The sequence below is a fragment of the Rhineura floridana genome, chromosome 11 (assembly GCF_030035675.1).
Source record: "Rhineura floridana isolate rRhiFlo1 chromosome 11, rRhiFlo1.hap2, whole genome shotgun sequence".
NCBI classification, from domain to species: Eukaryota; Metazoa; Chordata; class Lepidosauria; order Squamata; family Rhineuridae; genus Rhineura; species Rhineura floridana.
Window position 1 is genome coordinate 49,796,171 of NC_084490.1, and position 16,460 is coordinate 49,812,630.

At 43.5% G+C, this 16,460-nt stretch overlaps 1 protein-coding gene across 5 annotated transcripts in view; it reads left to right on the forward strand.

Moving 5' to 3' along the window:
• The window catches only part of LOC133365882 (collagen alpha-1(XVIII) chain-like), an 86,291-nt gene that overhangs the window by 43,506 nt on the left and 26,325 nt on the right, over positions 1 to 16,460 (forward strand). For 4 of the 5 annotated variants that reach the window (XM_061588282.1, XM_061588285.1, XM_061588286.1 and 1 more), the window contains 6 exons: positions 5,488 to 5,556; positions 8,600 to 8,668; positions 10,106 to 10,162; positions 11,129 to 11,302; positions 12,331 to 12,690; positions 15,865 to 15,984. In XM_061588282.1, coding sequence (XP_061444266.1) covers positions 5,488 to 5,556; positions 8,600 to 8,668; positions 10,106 to 10,162; positions 11,129 to 11,302; positions 12,331 to 12,690; positions 15,865 to 15,984 — 849 coding nt within the window. The remainder of the gene's footprint in view (positions 1 to 5,487; positions 5,557 to 8,599; positions 8,669 to 10,105; positions 10,163 to 11,128; positions 11,303 to 12,330; positions 12,691 to 15,864; positions 15,985 to 16,460) is intronic. The other variant, XM_061588283.1, reaches the window with a different exon arrangement.

Here is a 16,460-nt window from a genome sequence, read left to right on the forward strand (position 1 = left end):
TACCTTGTCAAACGCTTTTTGAAAGTCTAAGTACTTATCACCTGGATCACCTCTATCTATATGCTTGTTGACACTCTCAAAGAATTCTAATAGGTTACTGAGACAGGACTTTCCCTTGCAGAAGCCATGCTGGCTCTGCTTCAGCAAGGCTTGTTCTTCTATGTGCTTAGTTAATCTAGCTTTAATCATACTTTCTACCAGTTTTCCAGGGACAGAAGTTAAGCTAACTGGCCTGTAATTTCCGGGATCCCCTCTGGATCCCTTTTTGAAGATTGGCGTTACATTTGCCACTTTCCAGTCCTCAGGCACAGAGGAGGACCCAAGGGACAAGTTACATATTTTAGTTAGCAGATCAGCAATTTCACATTGAGGGTTTCTCTCCTCCCACGTGCCCAAAATATTCATGCCTACAGATGCTTGCAGGAGGGGCAGGTGTGTATGTGTGCGCGCGTTGATCTGTCTTCTGCTCCACTCTCATTCCCCAAATGCAAAGTAACCAAGTAATCAGTTCTGATGATCATCCCAAGGCCTAAAAGCATTAACTCCCCTCCTCAACCTATCCACCCTTTTGTCTTCACAATCTGTCATCCCCACCATTACCACATTGATGCTTCTTGAAGATAATGATGATTTTTAAAAAGCTCAGCAGGTTGGCTGAGGCTGGGGTCCTCATACTTCAGCTGAAATGTATTTATTTGTTTGTTTGTTTGTTTGTTTATTATTGCATTTATATCCCACCTTTCCTCCAAGTTGCTCAAGGTGATGCACATGGTCCACCCCCCTTCCATTTTATCCTTACATCAACCCTGTGAGAAAGGTCAGTCTGAGAGACTGCCTGGCCCAAGGTCACCCAGTGGACTTCATGGCTGGGTGGGGATTTGAACCTGGTTCTTAGTTCAACACTGTCACCCACTGGTGTTGGGAGACAGGACTGTACATCTTCAGACTGTGGGGGATCCCAATTTGATCGGACCTTTGCATTAAGAAAAGAAAGCAATGCCTCCCTGTCTGCAGGGAACTTTTTATGGAAAGGGATATTTGGAGATGTGATTTTGCCACGCACCATTTTTTCAATTAACAGAGGCTAAAATAACAATTAGCCGGGGGGTGGGTGGGTCACACTGAGAAGCTATTTTTAACCGTCCCCATAGATGGAACTGAGAGCTACCCATAGACATCAACAAAAGAATGTAATGTACCTGGGACTGGACACATGTGCCTATCCTCGCCCTCTAGAACATCCTGAAATGGAGAGCTTAAAAAGAGAGCATGCTCAGTGAATGGTGAACCCAGTGTTGGCTGACTGTTGGGGGAGGGGTGAATGGAAAACCACAGGGGAGGGAATAAAATGGAGGGGTTAGAACCCTAAGCAGAAGCACTGCACACTGCAACAATCTGCGGCAGAGCCTCCACTTACCAAATACAGAATACACAGCTATCATGTATGTTCCCCAAAAAATCCTGGGAAATGTAGTTTATTGTACACTTTAATGTGGTATTGATCTTGCAGCTGATCCAGCAGCAGGCAAAGCCTCTCTTTTGCTGCCCAACAGCTGATGGGGATGAGAGGGGGAGCCAAACATACCTAAGGGCCAAAAATTGGGGAACAAGAGGAAAGGGACATCAGCTTCTCTCCCTCCAGGCAGCCAGGTCTCTCTCTCTCTCTCTCTCTCTCTCTCTGTGTGAGCACAGGCACTGTAAGTTGTGTTCTTTTCCACCAAGCCTGAAACTGACTAATCTGGGTCCTCCCTTTGCCAACTTGAAACTGAATGAGAGAGGATCTCTTGCTTTCTCCTGGGTGGGCGGTGGAGGATTGAATACAATTTGGGAGGAGGAGGCATGAAGTGAAGACTTAATGGGTGCACTGGGCAGAAAGTAAGCCCTTTCAAAATGGTATCAGCAGGAGATAGTGGGAAACAATCAAACATGGAAAGAAATTTGCCTCTCACATGTATGGACTCTTGATAAGTGGGTTTTCACAATAATCTGACCACGAAAAGGACATGTATGGATCTCGAGGCCGCCAACCGACTATGGAAAACGCAGATTTTGCGGTTAGGTATGGATCAGCCCTGAGAATCCTGAGAATGTCATATGGTTATGAGGCAGCACCAAAGGGGTTCATCTTACCTCTGCAGTTTTCAATAAGCCAGCAGTGATTGTCCCAAGAAGGAGTTCCCACTGAGATTTACACATCTGTAGCTATATTTTTCCAGGACTCCCTTGAAATATTTCAGGGTCCCCCTGGACAGTTAGGAAGATACACAGGAAAAAAAGGTGTACTGCCTACTTGGAAGATCCATCCACCCACATTACACAGTGATTTCCAAACCATTAATAGACACAGCTTCTTCCTTCACTTCATTTATTCCTTAAACAAAACTGTGTTTTTTTCAGGATCATTAAAGTTATTCTGTCCGTGGTTAATTTCTAATAAGTGAGGTGCCAGGCCTTGACCCTGCCCAAGCTCCATGGCCTCTACCTAACCCTCACCTCAGCCAGCCCCAGAATGATTGATTATTTTCAGGGGCTGTTTTACACATTCATTAGAAGGACACCTTAAAAATGTAAAATGGCAGGGAAGATATTCAGTTTCCTAACTCATCATCCTGCATCCCAGGAGAACTCAAAATTCTTGACACCTTCAGCTCACCACTCTATAATTGGGGGGGGGCACTGTGGCAAAACAGGCATACTGGGAGTCTGCTGTCACAAAGGCACCTTTGCATGAATGAGACTATCATGTTTGCAATGCATGCTTTCTGACAAATATGCATGTATGTTTAACGTGCATACATGCTGGTAGAGATAGGGGAGAAATTTGGTTTGGTTCACATTCTAATGCGACCTTCCTAATCTGCACTTTGCAAAACATTACATGAGGGGTGGATGGAGAACCCTTTTCAGCCTGAGGGCCACATTCCCTTCTGGGCACCCTTCTGGGGGCCACAAGCCTGTGATGGACGGGGCCAGAGGCAAATATTGGCAGAGCAATGAATGTCAATTTTACCTTTATACAACAGTCTAGTTTCTACATACACGCGCATACCCCTCTCTGACCTCCATCCAGTCAAGGATTATTAGAGTTTAAGGACACTTTCCACCCAGGCAAAAACACAGGGTGTGACGCAGGGCCAGCAAGGGGGTGTGGCCTGAGGGGTGTGACTTTGGGAGAGTTCTGAGGGCCAGACAGAGAGTCCTGGAGAGCTGTATTGGGCCCTCAGGCCTGACGTTCTCCACCCCTGCAATGCATGAACTGAAATGCAGGTCTCCTTCAAAATTTGCACTTCTCTGAATTTTGTGATGCAGTTCTTTAACCAAATACTGTATTTAAAAATGTATGTATTAGGGAAAGTGCATATATATATATATATATATATATATATGTATTAGGGAAAGTGCATATATCTTATAGTGCACTGTCTTATATATATATATATATATATATATATATATATATATATATATATATATATATATATATATATGTATTAGGGAAAGTGCATATATATATATATATATAGGGATCCAGAGCAAGCTTGAGTGAAGTTCTGTTTGTTGCTTTCAAAACTGTCTTATATATATATAAGTATAACTGACAGTTATACTTATATATATATAAGACAGTTTTGAAAGCAACAAACAGAACTTCACTCAAGCTTGCTCTGGATCCTTATAAGGATTCCGTTAATCACCTAAAATATATATAAATGTAATTGTGATTAACCAAACAGAGGTTTTTATTATATTAACAAAACGTTTCAGCTTCCGCCTTCATCAGCTGCCAACATACAAAGCTGCTATACATATATATATAGAATGTGAACCAAACCAAATTCTGTTATAAAGCAGAAGCTGAAACATTTTGCTAGTAAAATAAAAACCTGTCTTGTTAATCACAATTACATGTGCGTGCGTGTATGAAAATAACACAAAAATGCATTATATTTGGGAAATTTCTTGCTAAAACTTTTATACTAGGAAAAATGGCATATGAAATGTATCTATTAGGGGAAATGTGTGCTAAAATACTGGGGAAGTTTCATGAAGATTTTATTTTTTTAAAAATTGCAAACTGATGCTGAAATGTAAAAAACTAAATTTAAGATTAGGAAAATGAGAGAAACTGAAATGGACAGATTTATCCAGCTCTGTTTGCTGGGGAGCTGTGACTGGCTGGAGCTCCTTGATAAGTATATGCTTGTTACTTGGTGTCATCCTTGGTTATTCAGAGGTTATTATTTGGATTATAGGGACATGCAGAATTTTAGCTGCCCTTGGTCTAAGGCAGGTGTAAGGAGCCGTTGGCCCTCCAGATGTTGCTAAACTACAACTCCCATCAGCCCTAGCAAGTATGACAAATGACCAGGGATGATGGGAGTAGTAGTTCAGCAATATCTGGAGGGCCAAAGTTTTCCCACACTTGGTCTCCCTAGGGAAAGGGTGTTAAAACTCACATGGACTAAAGGGCCAAATTCCTTGCCCATCAGTTGCCTAAGGAGGACTTCTGTTTTTCAATTGAAAAAAAAATCAGACCAAAAGACATAACAAATTTCACCCAAATTCAACCTCAAGCCATTTATTCCAGTTCAATTATTTTTTCCCCCTGCAGATCTGCTAAGTTTTCTGCTCGCAAACATTTATTGCATGACCACGACAAAGGTTATGCATGCAGATAACGTATAGTCCTGTTTCATTCCAACAACAAGCATTTCCATCTCACAAAAGAGCCTTTAATCAATGGCTGTGACTGCAGTTGTGGCACATAGTAGCCACTACTGCCCTGCAAAGGAAATGGCACCTGCTTCTTAACCCAGAGTCAGGCCACTTGGCCATCTAGCTTGGTATTGTCACTGATTAGCAGCGGATTGCCAGTGTTTTAAGACAGAGAACCTTTCCCAGCCCCGTCTAGACATCCTGGGGACAGAATCTGGGACCTTTTGCATGCAAAACGTGTGCTATGCCACTGAGCTATGGCTCTTCCCAAGATGGTTCAGTTATAGGGTGTAGAGTATGGTAGGGATGCTTGTAGCCTCTGTTGGGACTCATGCCCTAAACAAAGAAACACACATATGGCAAATGCCTACCAATTTGTTCTCATACTGATTTGGGGAAAACATATTTTCCTCAAACTATAGAACCAAGAAAAAAGAAAACATTTTTTTAATAAAATAAAATACTGCCCCGTCCAGTTTTGCAGTTACATAGAAAGAGAGAAAGAACACTTTAAAAGGCAGAAAAAATAAGGAAGACATAAGCAGGAAGGAAGGAACTCTGATGGAATGGAAGAATAAGACAGATTCAGGAAGGCATTGGGGGCCTGTGACCTCCCCAAGTTGCAGATTGCCCCTCTCCTGTGCCCTAAAGTGTTTGATATGGCCCTGGAGGGCCTTGAATTTGGCACCTTTGCCATAGAGTGTGTCTATATTCTTCATCTTGTGGGTTTTTATTTTTATGTATGTGTGAATTTTATTTTGCTTTTTTTAGCAGGTGATAACCGAAGAGGAGACCTCATCCACTTTCTCTCCCAAGACAGCTACTGCCTCCATTCTCTGGGTAAAAGGAAAAGACAATGGGGCAAATTTCAGCCAATTACTTTAGCAAATGTTGCTGCTTGGCATTTCTCCATCCCACTAAGCCATCATATAAATGTAGGATCCATCTACATGGGAGCATTTCTTTGTAGCGAATACACTCCCTTTACCTTCGCTACTGATTTGCACTGTCTGTACTTTCTGCTCAATGTTAGCTGCCAATCAGTTTTTCCCATTCACACAGGTAGGCATTCCTCTGTGAAGGATGAGTCTTGCTGTTTCCTTGTGGCCCCACCCTCTAATTATACATTTCCACTCACTCTGGTTGCTAGGTGACCGAGCATGCTCAGTCTATTCTACCAGCTGCAGTAGGTTCCTTTAAAAAAAAAACCAGAAATGCGAATATCTGTGTTTTCCCTGCCTGTGGTTGGTAGAATACAGCTGAAATACAAATCTTTCTTTGAGCAGTGTTACACTTTTGCGCAGAGCTTGGAAGATTACTTTTAAAAAGTAATAAATTACAGTTACATGGCCCTAAAAAGTAGTAATTACAGTTACAATTACAATTGCTCTGAAAGTAACTGATTACTTTACTTTTCCTCCAAACTAATCACTACAATTACATTTCAGTTACTTTTAAAAAAATGCCTACAAGGTGCTGGCCTTGGCTGCTGCACATCTTAAGTAGCCTAAAACAACATTAAAAATAAAAACAGACATCCAGAGGTAGTAGAATAATTCTTTTTATTCATAAGATAGCAATGGTGGTCTCTCTGCTGGTAAGGGTGGTGGGGAGGGAGGCTGAGGCCACTACTCAGATCTTTGCATGTCAAACAAAGTGCAACCCCCCCCACTCAGCCAGCCAGCATAATCTCTCTCACTTAACCACCTCCCAGACCCTGCCCTGCCACCAACTGAGGGACACTCACTCAAGCAAACTGAGATGCAAAAAAGTTAAAATACTGCAAATGCAGCAAAGTAGCCAGGGAGGGTGGTGGAGGCCACTTTGTGTGCCAAGTGCAAACACATCATTCACACACACACACACACACACATTGTCATCTTTCACCTCCACAGTTCTTTATCTCTATTCTGCTGCTGCCTCCTTCTCCTCCTTTATCCATGTTCTTGACCTCCGGATCCTTTTTCCCTTCACTCCATTCTTCACCACCACTATCTGTTTTTTTTAAATAATTGTTTTCTCCACTTCACCCCGTCTCACTCTCTGCCTCCTCCCTTGTCGCCTCCTACCCATCCACAGAGCATGAGGAAAGAGCGACACTGCACAGAAGCCCAGTTTGAGGCACATGGTTTTCATCCACAAACCAGAGGAGCAGAAGACTTCCCCTGCTCCCCCCCAAGTAATGCCCAAAAGTAATTCTGGAAACGTTACAATTACTCCACAAAAGTAGTAAAATTACTCGTTACCCCCCAAAAATTTAATGAATTACAAGTAATTCGTTACTTGTGACTAGTTACTTCCAAGCTCTGCTTTTGCGCATAAGTCAGTGTATTGCCCAGGACGTGGACTTTCAGGTTTCAGAGATACCAAGGAAACTATAAGGCAGATTCAGGTTTGCTTACAAGGAGATTTTATTGAGTAACTTACAGCACACAGACGTACCCAATAGGTGGATCAGACTGCAAGGTCCTTCACGAATTGTTGACCAGTCTGAACAACCAAACTGGGCATCAGAGGTGATTGTATAGCATTACAAGCATCACAATAATCTTTGAAGTATCATAGCATTTGATTGATTGTCTTGTTTTCGCAAAATCAAAGTGATAAGATATTATGCTAATTGGCACTACTAACAAGCAAAACATCTTGGCATCTTGAAGCTACTCTTCCTGGCAGTACATCAGACCACTCCCTGGCAAGGCAAGCTCCTTAGCCCCTCAGATTAGATACCAGGTGGCTATGAGCTAACTATTCACATTGACCATTCTTTGACCTATCTTCCAAGCTGCTAGGAAGAAGCTAAAAGCTAAAGAGTGGCAAGGCTCAGCTGGAGGGAATACAGACCTCCATGCCTAAAACAGCTATACATTTGCCCGGGGTCCTACAGTCAGGGAAAAAAGAAAACAAAAGCACCATTTGCAGCAACATAAAAAAAGGCCAGCAGAATGAGGAGAGCAGCTGGAAATTGCTTGTCAGCCCACAGGGAGAAAAAAAGGAAAGAATGGATGAGGAGACAGTGGGCTTAGAGAGGAGAATGGTTGACACAACCACCTAAAAGCATCAGAGCAAAGCACCTGCAACTGCTAAAGAATTGGATTGGAGATGTTATTTTCTCCACTTTTCGTATTATCAGGGGATTGGGTTAGTATGGATTTACAGGGAGGAAACTGCGTGATAGCTTCTGTTTGTTGGTAACGTCATGTGAACCATACAAATTTAAAGGAGATGTGAATAGCACCAAACACACAGTAAATCACCATGTAGATGAATGAATGAATGAATGAATCTTTATTTTTACCCTGCCCTTTTTCCAAAACTGGAACTCAGGGCGGCTTACAAATAAAAACTACTCATAGGTAAAAAACTTACAAAAATATACAATTAAAATAGAATTAAACTATTTGTAACATTAAAATCATGAAACATACACTTAAGATACTAAAACAATTTAAAACATTAAGAATAGGACCATAGAACAATACAACAGACCTTGTGAGGCCCTATCTTAAACATCTTCTAGTCCAAAAGCCTGTCGGAATAAAAAAGGAAAAGATGAGCCCGCACAGTCCTTGGCACTCCACCTCCTACCATCTGTGAACAAACCACATTCACCTTCCCATTTCCTCTTTGCTGGACCTTTCCTTGGTGCCTGACCTGTCAGAGGCCTTACCCTTCCCTCTTCCACTATGAATCTAATTCTCTCCAGACTTCTCTTTGCTTCTTCTTGTCTTTTTGAAAGCAGACAGGTGTGTGCATTCTGCAGCTGCCAGGTCTTCCTACACTATAAGAAGATTCATGCATGTGGGTTGCAGGGGAGGGAGGCTGCTGTGTGCCAGGCAGAGGAGGAGAGATGATTTCCTAACTGTTGACATCTTACGTCTAGGAGGCCACAAAACGTTTGACACCTTCAGTTCAGCAACTCACAATCAGAGGAGACTCTGTAGCAAAACAGGTATGTTGGGGCTTGGCTAACAAGTGTGCAGAGAGCGATGGAAGGGTTGCCAGGTCTAGAGTTTTCAGGTGGGCATAGAAAACAGAATTTCACCAAGTATGACTCTGCCTGTTGAGGAAAGTGGGAAACTGGACCTGGTAGGCATCTTTCCTTTGATGCAATTCTAACTGGAACTGAAGAGTTCTCGGGGGTTGGATCTGGTGACCTTAAAACTCATTGTGGGGAGAAATATAGAAATATTTTGTCTTCACAAACCATCTCAAGGCCAGTGAAGATGGAGCCAGGCAGACCTCCCTTAGGAGTTCTTAAGGCAACCTAATCCCAGAGTATTTACGGTTATATTGGTCAACAGTAGCATTTTCGGGTGAGCACAGAAGCAAACTGGTAGCTAGTTAAAATGGCTTAATAAATTACCTATTAAATATAGAAATAACATGGTCCAACCTGCTGACCCAGGATTGTAATGTGGTTGCTGCCTTTTGAACAATTTGGAGTTTCTGAACCATCTTCAAAGGCAGACCTACGTAAAGCCCGCTGGAGTAGCCTGGTTCACACATCACACTAAGCCATAGTTTGCTTTAAACCATGGCTTGATCATAAATGTGCCTCTGCCCACCTGTGTGTAGCACAAGGAGGCAACAGTATGGCTTGTTGTTTCATGCCTTCCCATACTGTGATTTGTTTGTTGCAAACAAAGCATAAGTGGGCAAGCCAGAAAGAACCAAGAACAAACCTGTTTCTGGCTTACTGCTTGTGGTTTGTTTGAAGCAAACGAATCATGGCTTGTATAACACAAGCAACTATGCTGCCCTGGGCTCCTACTGGGAGGAAGGGAGGGATATACATTTAATTAATTAATTAATTAATTAATCAGATAAATAGATAGATAAATAATTAATTAAATAAATAGTGTGCTTTGCTTGTGCCACGTGCGGCATCCATGGGAGGGGGAGACACATTTACTATTAAGCCGTAGTTTGGCTAGTGTGACATGCAAAGAAGGCCAGGCATCCAATCTGAATGTGACTAAGTCATGTATGACAGAGGCCAGGTCCGATTTTTCTCAGAAGGGCTGCAGCAAACAGTCCACCTGAAGCTGATAAAAGGCACCGGCTCAAAGCAACATAGGAGTTTCTTGCCTGCGGTGTGATCGCACTGCAGAATCATGACAAAATGGGAAGGGGCAGTGGTGCATTATCTTGACCGAAAAACATGACCTGTATTTGTGCCACTGCTATTCTGTTTTTATTTTGTTTAGCCATTATTGTTTAGCCACTAAGAATTTTATTAATGCTTTTTTTGTTTGGCTGAATACATTGGGTCTACATTAAAAAAAAAATCCTACAAGTGCCTCTATGAGATGGGGGTTCATGACTTCCCTCTCTGTGATCCACATATGGGAGATGACCTATTACTATCTTTTTCTTTCTTCCTTAGACAAATAATCTTTCCCATTGTGTCTGTCCAGCAATACCAGGCCCTCCTGGTCCAAAGGTATGCATCCAACCTTTTTCACCCCTGTTGGGTTGTGGCGGTAATGGGGAATCCAGGCCAGTTTGCAGTCCAGAGGGTGTCTGTCTAGTCTACAATTGTCTTGAACAGCATACATAAGACAAGGAAAAACCCCAACCATAAAGAAGGCCGCATCTGTTTTACTATACTACCTATCCCCCAGAATAAACCAATGGATCTGTGCCTTTTAATGGTGGCGTAATAATCAGGAATTCAAAAGATGCAACATTCCCCATCTCTGTATCTCCATGCTGAGAAGACCTCATACTGTTGGGCTGCACTGACTGCTTTGGAATTCTTAATACAGCCTTTGCCAAAGGCCATGCTGCCTGAGGCTGATGGGAGTTACAGTCCAAAATATCTGGAGGGCACCAGGCTGGCCAAAGGTTATTAATAGCTCAACAGCTCTGACAGGAAAGAGATGGGGACTCTAGCTGCTAGATGGCACCCAAATTAAATCACAAGTGGGGATAGTGCTGCTGCACTCAGGTCCTTCTTTCAACCTTCCCATGACCAGCTGGTTGTCCACTGTGAGAACAGGATGTTGGACTAGCTGGGCCATTGGCCTGAACCAGGATCTTCTTATGTTCTTTGCCTAAGGTGAGTTGAGAAGTATTTGACACTGTATGGAATCTTTTATGAAGAGTCCTGTGGAACCCAGTTAAAAAGATAGACCCTGAAGGAATGAGCGTGGTCCCATTTCCCACCATACATTTAATTTTCCCCATAAGCTTCTCCCAGGGCATATATGCCATTCAAACGAGGTGCGCGAAGAACAGACAATGAGTTTCAGGGTAGCATTGGCTCCTATACACACATCTAAGCAAGTCCAGGACTCCAGAGTTTCTAAGTGAAAAGGAAAGCACAGTGCACAGCAGGATCCTTGCTGTAGATACTGCTGCCTGAATCCACAGCACACTGCTCATCACATATTCTTTTCTATGACAGGGAGACAAGGGTGGCCAGGGCCCTCCAGGACAGAGAGGACTGCCTGGGGAAAGAGGGCAGGCAGGCAATCCTGGCCATCCTGGTCCTCCAGGGCCCCCAGGATTACCAGACTTGCCCCTTCCAGGAACACCAGGCTGTGGTGGTACCAGTGATGGAAATGACATATCAGAAAAGGTGAGAATGGGGCGGCGGCGGGGGGGGGAAGAGGTCACTTCCGGATGGCCTTTTGTTGAGCATTCCTCCTGATTTGTTTGCACAAAGTTGTCAGGGAGGGTAGATGAGCATTTATTTGTTTTGTCTGCAGGGACGTTAGACGACTTTGGGTCAAACAATTGTTATCCCACACTTTTGGCTGCAGTTTTCCATCACTTTCCTTATCGCAAAAAGGCATGGGGGGGAGGGAGTGGGTTTGTTGTGCAAGAGTGCCAGTCGACTTTAATTGTACAACCTGAATTTGCTGGTATGTGATTGAATCCCACCCCAAAATAATAACAGCCTGAAAGTGCCCAGTGAGGCAAGTAATGTATTTGGGGTATATATTAAAACCTTTTCCAGTCATTTGAAGTACCATCAACCTTATGGCCAGAAATTTTTATACTTGCTTGAAACCAAAATTCATATTCCACTTCAAGAAAACTTAAAACACAGGTTTTTGCAAAGTTGGTTGTTTTTACTAAATGCTTTCAGTTTATATGCATTTTTGTATCAGTCTGTGCCTTACCTTATCCCAGCACTTGTGACTTACAAAGAAAAACAGCATTGTTAATGGATTGTGTTGATTGGAAAGGTGAAACACATCTGGTTTTGCAGTCCTGCATGGGGAGATTTAATGAGCTCCTGGTGAGCCCCTATGCCCTATGGTAAGAAACTTCCACATGGTGACTCTTCCTGCCACAGCGTAATGCCCAGTATGGCCTAAACATTGTCCCTACATTCTTCTGCACCAACAGTGGTACTTGTTTGGAAACTCTCCATAAGATTTAGGTGGTGGTGGTAAGAGAGAGAATTCACATAGCAAGCCACAGTAGATGGAAAGTGAGCACACACAAGGCACAGCAATGATGGCTGGAGAGTGAACGCATGGGGGTAAAATTGCAAAAGCTTCCAGCTATGGGGTAAGGTTAACTGTATATGCTGAATTATCTTTTTTCTGTCTCTTAAGATATCAGTAATACAAGTATGCCTTTTTCTCATTTTTCTAGGGAGGCAGCATCATGGAAGGGCCCCCTGGGCCACAGGGTCCACCTGGCTACCCAGGTCCTCCTGGACCTTCAGGATACCCAGGGCATGAGGGACCCCAAGGACCCCCTGGCCTTCCAGGGCATGAAGGTCAGCAAGGCACGCCAGGCCTTCCTGGTGCACCAGGCCAGCCTGGTCCACCAGGATCCACAGGATCTCCAGGTAATCCAGGGCCAATGGGGGCAGAGGGAGCTCCAGGATCGATAGGCCCTGAAGGACATCCAGGACTCCCAGGCCATGTGGGGCCACCAGGACCTCCAGGTTTTTCTGGACAGGAAGGGCCTCAAGGACGAGAAGGGCCTCCAGGAAAGAATGGGCCAAAGGTAACCAATGTCATAACTGGGAGCATGGGTAACCTAATAGGGATGAGTTGCCTAAAAGTGGGAGAGTAGGATGGTAGAGAGAGTGAGGCATAATAAGATGGGCAAGAACTGAACAGTTATATAGTGGTCTCTTTTTGCATTCACCTTTCCTCTAGCACTTTGCTAGCTAGCATATATATAAAAGCCAGTTTACAGCATGGCACCAAACTCTAGCATCCAGTAGTGTAGTGGCAAATTCAGAAGTGCAGGGTCCCTTCATAATAGTCACTCCACACCCCTCACAGCCATGTCCCCACACAGCTATGCTCCCTTCCAAGATTATACAACTGTCAGTATCTGCTGGCTGCACCAAGGTGACATATGGTGTTGTAAAACCATTAGCCGGCAGCTGCCTAAGCAGGAGCTTGGTTGTAAAGCAGATAAATAGGTAAAAGGGGGGGGGGCACCCCAGGATGACAAGAAAGCTTGAGTGAAAATATATATGTAAATTCACAAATTTTTATTCCAATTTCAAATATAAAAATGATCGGCAAAAAGCCCAACGCGTTTTGGCTAATGTTGTATAGCCTTCATCAGGGGCTATAAGAAACAAATATATACAGGAGTGACTTTACATTTTTTACATACTATCATCATACAGGTTTTTATATATATATATATTTATATCTGTTTCTTACAGCCCCTGATGAAGGCTATACAACATTAGCCGAAATGCGTTGGGCTTTTTTGCAGATCATTTTTATCTTTGAAATTGGAATAAAATTTTGTGAATTTACATATATATTTTCACTCAAGCTTTCTTGTCATCCTGGAGTGCCCCCCCATTTTTTTACCTATTTGCCTTATTGGATGACATCCACCTTTTCCTCTGTCTGTAAAGCAGATAAGCAAGGGAGAGGGTCAGGGGGTCTCAGTGCATGTACCAGGTTGTCTTGCAAAAGGCAAAGTCAGTTAACAAAGCAAAGGTTTGATATTCTAACAAGGTTTCAAGGCACGGATGGCGAGGGTCTTACGCTAGCATCTTGATGTTCCTTCCAGCAAAGGGCAAACGGCACCTCATTGCCTGTTAAGCTTCCGTCCCTGATTCAGGTACTAGCAATCAGCCCACTGACTCCCAGGAGCTTGTAGCCTTAAACAGCCAGAACACCTGTGTTACTCTGCTACTCACGGGTGTCTTCGTTCTTCAGAGAGTGGAGGGGCTTTCTGTTCACTCTTTGAGTCTGATTGAGGGGCTCCAGCTATGTCCTGAACATCTTCCAATGGTGGAAGGTCTGGAGCTGCTTCCTCGGTGGGTCTGCTTGCTCCTTTTCCTGGGTTTGCTGTGCCAATCCCCTGCTCCTCATCCTCCTCTAAGGACTTTTCCAATAGAGGCATGACAAAAACCTTCTAAGATTATACAATAAAATGAGCTTTCAGTCTTTTACTTTGTTTGGAGTACTTACCCTTAGTGATACATTGCAACAATCAATGCAGTTTGCCATGTGTTGCCTTTCAGTTAGATCTACTATTTTCTGTGCATGTTCATGGGCAAATATACTAAGATGCTGTAATATAAGGAAATTCCTTTGCTGCTTTTCCCTTCTTGGTTGTCATACTAAGACTCAGAGTAACTGCGTTTGGGCAGAGCTTATGAGTTTTAGGAGGAAACTTCAGCATGGAAATTCCTGATCCTAAATTCAGGTACTGGCTGCACCACTGTCTTCGGCATTTCACCTTACCGTGCAAGACACACATACAGAACATCATTAAAAGCTGAAACACCATCACACACACACACTTTCTCTCCCCTGAATATATTTTTCTCTTTCCCTCCTCCCCCACTACTACTACTGGCTTTGAGCTGGAACAAAATCACACATCTCCCCCCCCTTTTTTTTTCCTGCTGGGTTGAGAATAAGATCTTTGTTAACAATCAAACTGGAGGCCATGCAGGGGGGAGAGAGAGATAATCCCCCCTCGAGCCCAAGTTCTCCCCTCTTCTACCTCTTCTTCCACGTTCCCTTGCTTGCTGGTTGCTTGCTTTCCATCATAGTCTCCACACTCCTCAGTCCTTTTTGCGTGTGATGTCTTCCACAACAACAGATGTCACTAGGAGCCAATCAGCATGAAAGGGGAGTGTGCGCTGAGCGACACACCTTTCACTCCAATTGGCTCCAATCAGCAGGAAAGGACACTGGAAACATAGGAAGCCTTTTGGGACTCTGCTCCCAAAAAAGTAAAGTGTCTAAGACTCCCTGGGACCTGAGACAAGTACACCTCTGCTAGCATCACGCCAAGCAAAACAATAAAATATGCAAGGGTGGGACTGTGCAAATAGGAGCAGATTTTAATAGTCCTCACTTTTGTGTGAGAAAGTAAATGGGCTACAACTGGCAAATTGGCAATAGTGTTTGGAGAAGGGACAAATTTCTCCCAATAAATTGGGGGTATAAGGGGCTGGTTTAGCCTCCACACTCACAGCTATATGCTTGAGTGCACACCTCCTTCATAGGATTGAATGAAGTCATTTGCATCTCTGGGAGAAAGTAAAGTGCTGCATTTAGAGATACTGGATGAAAGAGCAAAACCTCCTCTCCCTGGTGCTCGGTAACCCTGTCTCCCCTCTGAAAAGGACTGGAATTGGCGGATGGGTTGCCTTGCGTACCTGGGTGCAGAAGACAAAGAGATACATTGCAGCCCTTTATGCTTTTCTTCTATCCCCCCTTTCATCTAGTCCATGATGACAATGGGAGTGTGTTTACTATTTTGTTGGATGTCGATGTGGATGGAGCTAAACCATACAATATGCCTCTCCCCAACAATTTTTGTGATTTAAAACAAATATTTGTATTTAATGTTTTAGGAGAAGGCATTTGTATACTGATTGGGGAGGAGAACTAAAAAGATTTTTTTTCTCTCCTTCCTGAGGATTTCTGGGCAAGAATTTATATTTTCTTTAAACATCTGAATCTCCAAAGTGCGTTAAAGTGTTTCAGAGGCCCCTGCTTTGTCTTGAATCAAAGGGAGGTGTGTGTGAGTGAGAGAGAGAGAGAGAGACAGAGTGAGAGTGAGGCTAGGGACTCCAGGTCTACATTCCCCTCTTTAAAAACAAAAAACAAAAAAAACCTAGCACTTATGAATCCTGGGTTTCTGTTTAACATGTGGCATAATACTTGCCATGTTTTATCCCTGCAGGGTGAGAAAGGTGATATTGGCTTACAGGGCCCTCCTGGCAATCCAGGACTGATGGGAGAAAATGGGCCTCATGGTCTGCCTGGCCCCATAGGGCCCCCTGGCCCTCCTGGTGAGAATCAGGTGAGTGGTGATGCCCTTTGCCCTGAGCTGGTATGCGACTCCTTCCTGATACCCATCTGGGATTGGATACTTATGGCACACTAATGCACAGTGCCAACACTGCAGGGGGGAGTTGGGAATGGCACTCAAAGGCACATTTGTGCATAACTTACTTTTGTAGAAAGTTTCTAGACATTATGACTGCAGACATAAGCGTGTTAACACATAAAACAATCTTGATTACATTTTAGGAGCTGGAATGCAACCAGGAAGTGCAGTAGCCATGAGGCTTCAAATGCTTTCTCTTGATCCATAGGCTCTTGCCCTTCCCCACAGCTGATTTTTATTCTTCTCTGCATCTTCCATTTCCACCTTTACTCCTCCAGTTCTAACCCAAAGAGAAATAATGCTGGGGGGGTACAGAATGGCCACTGAAAGCAAAACACATTTTATAAATATAAATGGGCATGTGCCAAATTGTTCCTTGGTGTAGTTTA